This window comes from Triticum dicoccoides, chromosome 6A, assembly GCF_002162155.2.
Source record: "Triticum dicoccoides isolate Atlit2015 ecotype Zavitan chromosome 6A, WEW_v2.0, whole genome shotgun sequence".
NCBI classification, from domain to species: Eukaryota; Viridiplantae; Streptophyta; class Magnoliopsida; order Poales; family Poaceae; genus Triticum; species Triticum dicoccoides.
In genome coordinates, this window is record NC_041390.1 from 206,716,126 (window position 1) to 206,722,032 (window position 5,907).

General features: G+C 44.2%; 1 protein-coding gene across 1 annotated transcript; it reads left to right on the forward strand.

Annotated features, from left to right (window-relative positions):
• The first annotated feature begins 1,064 nt into the window (after positions 1-1,064).
• Positions 1,065-5,532, forward strand: LOC119316607. The gene is made up of 2 exons (XM_037590962.1): positions 1,065-2,640; positions 2,991-5,532. The coding sequence occupies exons 1-2, from the start codon at positions 1,597-1,599 to the stop codon at positions 5,070-5,072; spliced, it is 3,126 nt and encodes a 1,041-aa protein (XP_037446859.1). The 5' UTR covers positions 1,065-1,596; the 3' UTR covers positions 5,073-5,532.
• The last annotated feature ends 375 nt before the right edge of the window (positions 5,533-5,907 follow it).

Sequence of the window (5,907 nt, forward strand, 5' to 3'; positions counted from 1 at the left end):
CACAATGACATCAACATGCTTCAATGTTCTCTGGTGTTCTGAAAGCTTGCAGAAGGAAATTGCCCAGAGGTCAACGTTGAGATCAATGGCCACCACTACAACAAGTGATACTACCTTGCTGATAGTATCTATCCTCAGTGGAGAACCTTTCTGAAGACAATCCCCAACCTGGTAGGAGAGAAGAGGCAGAGATTTGCCCAAGCACACGAGAGTGCTAGGAAGGATATGGAGCGTGGCTTTGGTGTGCTTCAATCTCGATGGGCATCATTTGATATCCTGCTAGAATTTGAAGCACCAAAAAGTTGTGGGAGGTGGTGACTGCTTGTGTGGTCATGCACAACATGATCACAGAGGATGAGCGTGAGGATGAAATCTTCGACCAGGGGCTTCATTGTTGTGCCTGAGCATGGAGGAGCGGTAGGGCTTACACAGATTGCGCAACTCACACTCAACTTCAAGATGATTTGGTTGAGCATATGTGGACTCACCATGGCAATCATTAGATGTATCGGCTCCTTTTCTTTTAGATGTATTTGTGACAATTTATATTTCATTTAGTTATGAACTATAAGATTTTATTTGTTTATAAGACTGAGATTTTTATTTGGTTGTGAATTATGTGATTTAAACTTTGGGCAATGTAGATATACTATGCAAATGATTGTGCAAACATCTGGCCACATGCCGACCGCGCAGACGAAAATGCGGCGCGTTGGCGGCACAGACCAGCCAAACACGAATGGAGCCGACGCCGTCTAAAATGCCGATCCAAACAAACAAAAAAGAGACAAAATGTGTGTCTGATTACGTCGGCGCGTTGGAGTTGCTCTAATCAGCTGAGCTAGACTCAGTTCGCGCTTGGTGCTGCGTTGATATATCTTGACGCGCATATGGGTTGTCTAAAAAATGCAACAAATTCCACCTACATTCTTGTTATTTTTTGTTAATTTACTTCTCTGCTTTTTATCTGCACCCTTCAGAAAAAAAGAAGAACAGGAAAACACACAGCAGGTTGGCTTTCACCCGTCCCCACAGCAGTTTTTGTTGCGTTGCGTTGGCATCTTCCTCAGAAGAACCCATCCATACCTGCCATTGTTGACTTATTTCGGCAAAGGCCCACCGGAAGAAGAACGCCTCCTTCGGAAGCTGCCGAGCTCACCAACTCCATCATTGCTGCCAAGTCTGAAACCCTTTGCCTCATAATTCTGTCGACGCTCTCGGATTTCTCGGACCGCTCCCCACTTACTGATAAGTATCACTGATAAGTAAGTTCGTTCCGACCTTGTGCTCTTGGTTGCTGCATTCACACATGTTTTGTCACGATTCGTGCTGCGGTTTTGTAAATTCGGATTGATGTTTGGGGTTCGGCTTGGGACGGCTGATTTCTGGGTTGAAGCGGATGATCGGTAGGTCTGAAACCCAGATTGATAGAAAGGGGGATTTTGCTGCCCGTGCCTGCGACCGGGAGCATGCATGCCATTTGTTTGTGGAATTGCGGCAACAGAGAACTGATTCTTGAATTCTTGCGAGAAAAAGCTTCGTCTGTGTGGCGATTCGACTCTATCAGGAGTTGTTTTAGTGTCCTGAAGCGAAGCCATGGACGTCGTGCAAACAATCGCCTCGGCCGCGCAGCTGGTGTCTGCAATGGTGACCGCGGTGGGAGCGCTGGAGCAGGCGGCCGCGGACACCGCTGAGGCTCCGAGGAGGCTCCAGGTGCTCGAGGACTTCGTGTCGGACCTTGAGGTGTTGGTGCAGCAGGCTAAGCAGAAGCACGCGCACAAGATGCACGGCCCACAGCTGGAGCGTCAGTTTCAGAGCTTGAGCAGGCTCATGGATCAGCTCCGTGCCAATATCATCAAGGCGAGGCGAGCCTTGAAGAAAGGGAAAGGGAAGGGCTTGGCTAGGGTGGTTTGGAGCTCGGTGGTGGGTGACCCCCTCATGAAGTACATTCAGCTGATCAGAGATGACCTCAACTGGTGGCTGGAATTGCAGAAGTTGACAGAGAACGTCGGCAAAGCTATAGCGTCTACTGCTAAGGCCACACCATCGTTGGTCAGAGTCAAGTCTGAGCAGGGCTATCCAGTGTCAGAGAAGTGTGGCTATGTTAGGGACATTTTGGAGAGAGATGATGGTCATCGAGTTGTCCTGATTGTTGGATTATCTGGTATTGGGAAGTCGTGCCTCGCTCGACAAATAGCTTCTCAGCCGCCTGGTAATTTTGTGGATGGTGCAATTGAGGTTACTTTTGGCCGGTGGTGCAGTAGAGCAGCTTGTAATGGAAGCAGAAGTGAGTACCATAAACGTCTTGTTAGGAAGATAAGCAAATTGCTAGTGCAGATTGGTTCCATGACTGTCAATGAGGATACGAGCAAAGATCTTGAAGATGTATGTTGCTTGCTTCAGACCGTGTTGGTTGGAAAGAGTATGTTAATACTACTCGATGACGTCTGGGAGCAAGACATAGTTGATCGCTTCACCAAGCTATATGATAATGATTGCCGGTATCTTGTGACAACAAGGGATGAAGCAGTTTATGAGATAGCAGAAGCTGAGAAGGTAGAAATATCCAAAGATGACATCAAGAAAATCAGCAAGGGCATTCTTCGCTATCATAGTCTGCTTAGTGCTGAAGAGCTTCCGGTATGCTTTGTTATTTTCCTTAGAATTCTTTAGTGAATTTATCGATATTGCCATGCCTCTTAGTTTTCTAATGTTAAATCTAATTTACACAATGTTCATCACTTCCCTTCATGAGGTATCCTGCAGTCTAGGTCTCATCCCTTTCTTTCATATGTTCATCTTCTGAGTTTCAAGATTGGCTTATTGTATCAACGCCCGGTCAAACAACAAATACTTATATCCATGCGAATCTACTTAGAGGGATTAATTGTGCATATTTTTGCCACGCAAGATATACTCAATCTAGAAATTATAATTGCTACAAACTATTTTTATGTGTTCCTGGATGGTTACCTCTCGATACTTTACAGACTGTTGCAGACGACTTGCTGGACAGTTGTGGGCACCATCCCCTAACAGTTGCTGTCTTGGGTAAGGCCCTAAGGAAGGAGACCAGAATGGAAAAATGGGAGAAAGCAATATCCAACCTTTCCACATATGCAACTTGTGCACCAGGTCCAGTTTCATATGTGAACGAGAAAGAAGTTGAGACCACCTTGACCATATTTGGATCTTTTGAGTTCAGCTTGGAAGCAATGCCTGAAAATTCACGAAGGTTTTTCATGGTTCTCGCAGCTATTTCATGGGAAGAACCTGTTCCAGAGGCATGCCTTGAATCCGTCTGGTCAGCACTTGTGCAGGACAGTTTATTCCCTATTGTAGTTTCAAAACTAGTAGAAGGCTCGCTTATCATCAAACTGGAATACCAATCGATGTATCATATGCATGACATGGTTTCGCTCTACCTTGAGAATAAAGCAAATGATGCTGCTCATACTCTTCTGACTGATTCATTTCCTGAGTATGCTGCATTGGTGGCTCCTTGGCTTTTTATTTTTGGCAAAGAGACCATGAAAGGGCCAGCTGAGCAGAAGATGAGATCATTCTTTTCTTTGCTAGAGTTCATGGAGATTGAAATCTTACTGGGAAGCACCACCCAAGCTCTCATGGCATGCAAATCAATATCTGAATTTGAGGCTAGCAGACTTGGCTTTAGCAAACTGCTTGGACCTCGAATAGCAGAGCTAATTTCTGTTGGGTCACAAGCTCTTATCGTTGCTGTCACCAAAGCTATTACAGTCGTCTTTTTCCAAGGAGACTATGCAAATCTCGCCCTATCTATTGAAACAGCAGGTTCTGTTGATAAATTAATTTGTGTTCTTCGTGGCTATGAGGATTCTTCATCTCTAGCCAATGTTTCTGCTGTTCTTGCCAAGGTATCTGAGCATGTCTGTGCCAAAGCTGCTGACGAAATTTTGTCAAGCATTCCCATGGACAAAATTGCAGAACTACTGTCTCCAGAAAATGAGGAATGGCATGAAATTGTGTTCACAACTCTAGCGTCACTGATAAAAGTGGGAAATTTAAAGGCTGTCGAGATAATGATCGAAGCAGGAGTTGACAAGAAGCTCCTTGTACTTTTAGGTTGCGGTTCTGAGATCTCGCAGCATCATGCAATTATCATGCTGAAAACTTTCTGTGAGCTTGGTGCGCCACTTAAAGAGTGCATGGGGCCTGGACTGTTGATTCATTTGCCATGGCATGCTCGGCTTGCCTTGGAGAGGTTTGTTTTATCTGACCAAAATGTAGCCCCATCACCGAAGCCTCAATATTTTGAGGTGCTTCTTCACAGGATTCTACAGACAGACAGCAAAGATATTATTGAAGCTATCCAAGGTTTATTACCTCTTGCTGAGAGGGCTAACGATCCTAGGGTGCAAGATCTTCTTTTGGGAAGCAATCTGTGTGATAGGTTGGCATTTCTGCTGCAGCGCAGAGAACCTGAAAACAACCAAGTGAGGTCTCAGACTGCCTTTCTGGTAATGAAATTGGCCTGCACCGGAGCAGAGCCATACATCCGTAGGTTCTTGGAGCTTAATATTGTGCACGAGCTCATTGCCATGATGCAGTCCTCTACCAATGACCTCCAGGATTCAGCATACCATGCTCTCCATCAGATCGTGTATGCAAAGGGAGGGTCATTAGTCTTGCAGAGGTTTTTACAACTAGGGACTATAGAAAAATTGGTCAATCTGCTCGACCGTAAGTGCGTCAAGACAAAGGATCTCACGGTGCAACTTCTGGTGGACATTGCGGCGGTCGGAACCAAACCCTGCATACAAAGAATGCTCTCTTCCCAAGTCATCGAGAAACTTGTTTCCCTTGAGAAAGCAGGTGGGTCTTTCAGCGGGTCAGTGTCAAGATATATCCACGGATTGAACATGTGCGAGAATATCCAGTCTGCTGAGAGAGCAGTGATGAAGCAGCATATTTTGAGGAAAGTGAGATCGGCGGTGAGAGGGCATGATCTGGAGACGAGTCTAATTGCTTCTGTGGAGGTCTGCGTTTCTGAAGGCACAAAAGGAGCCAGCAGTAGCAGGAGAAACAAGTAGCATTATGCTGCAAACTTCAGTAATTGAAACATACATATAATCTTTGCTTTGAAAAGAGAAACATATATAGGTTAAGATGCTGCACGTTCAGATAAGAGCTTATTCATCAATATTTTGATAGGCGTTCCTTTTTCCAGTGCACGAGTTGTTTTCTTATAGAAAGAGAGAAGATCATGAAAGCTCATACTGTCGCACCGTCCATGGGTAGTTCTGGATAACTAGTCTGAGCAATCATCCATATCCACATCAGCCCCAGCGTACAAATTAACAGAAGTAAGTTTCCACGTTCAGTACATGTCCACAGTCCACAGACCAAAGCAGTCAAGTCTATTGTGTTAATGAACTGTGGTATTCTACCGAAGTTCCTTAACCTTGTAAGAGAAGCATTACCTGGTACAGTTTTTGAGTCTACTAGTTGATGCCCCGTGCGTTGCCGCCGGAATTTGTTGTGGATTTCTAAGTAACTTGCACACAACAAATAATTTAACAATTCAAATTAATAATATGAGATTTCATATAGGTAATGATAAGCCACAATATGATTGCTTTCATATAGAGGCAATGATTAAAATTATTAGTGGTATAAATATATATATTGTATTGATTGGGTGAACCATATCTCAGCATAATCTATTTCATGTTGTTTGGAGGAGTGTCTTCTTCGACCAATAGGTAGTAGAGAAGAGTAATATAATACAGGCGGAATATAAAATTTATTCACTCTGATATATATTTGATTTTGTACTGCTGAAGGCGCATAGAAGTATATGAGATTGTTCCTCCGTTACAATAGAATTTTTCTCCCACTCAGTTACATTAGAACTGATCTCCCACT

Bases quoted from the DNA above. Each gene is read 5' to 3' on its own strand.
- LOC119316607 (XM_037590962.1), top strand. From the start codon at position 1,597: ATGGACGTCGTGCAAACAATCGCCTCGGCCGCGCAGCTGGTGTCTGCA. The intron at 2,641-2,990 runs GTATGCTTTGTT...GATACTTTACAG, and splicing joins TTAGTGCTGAAGAGCTTCCG to ACTGTTGCAGACGACTTGCT.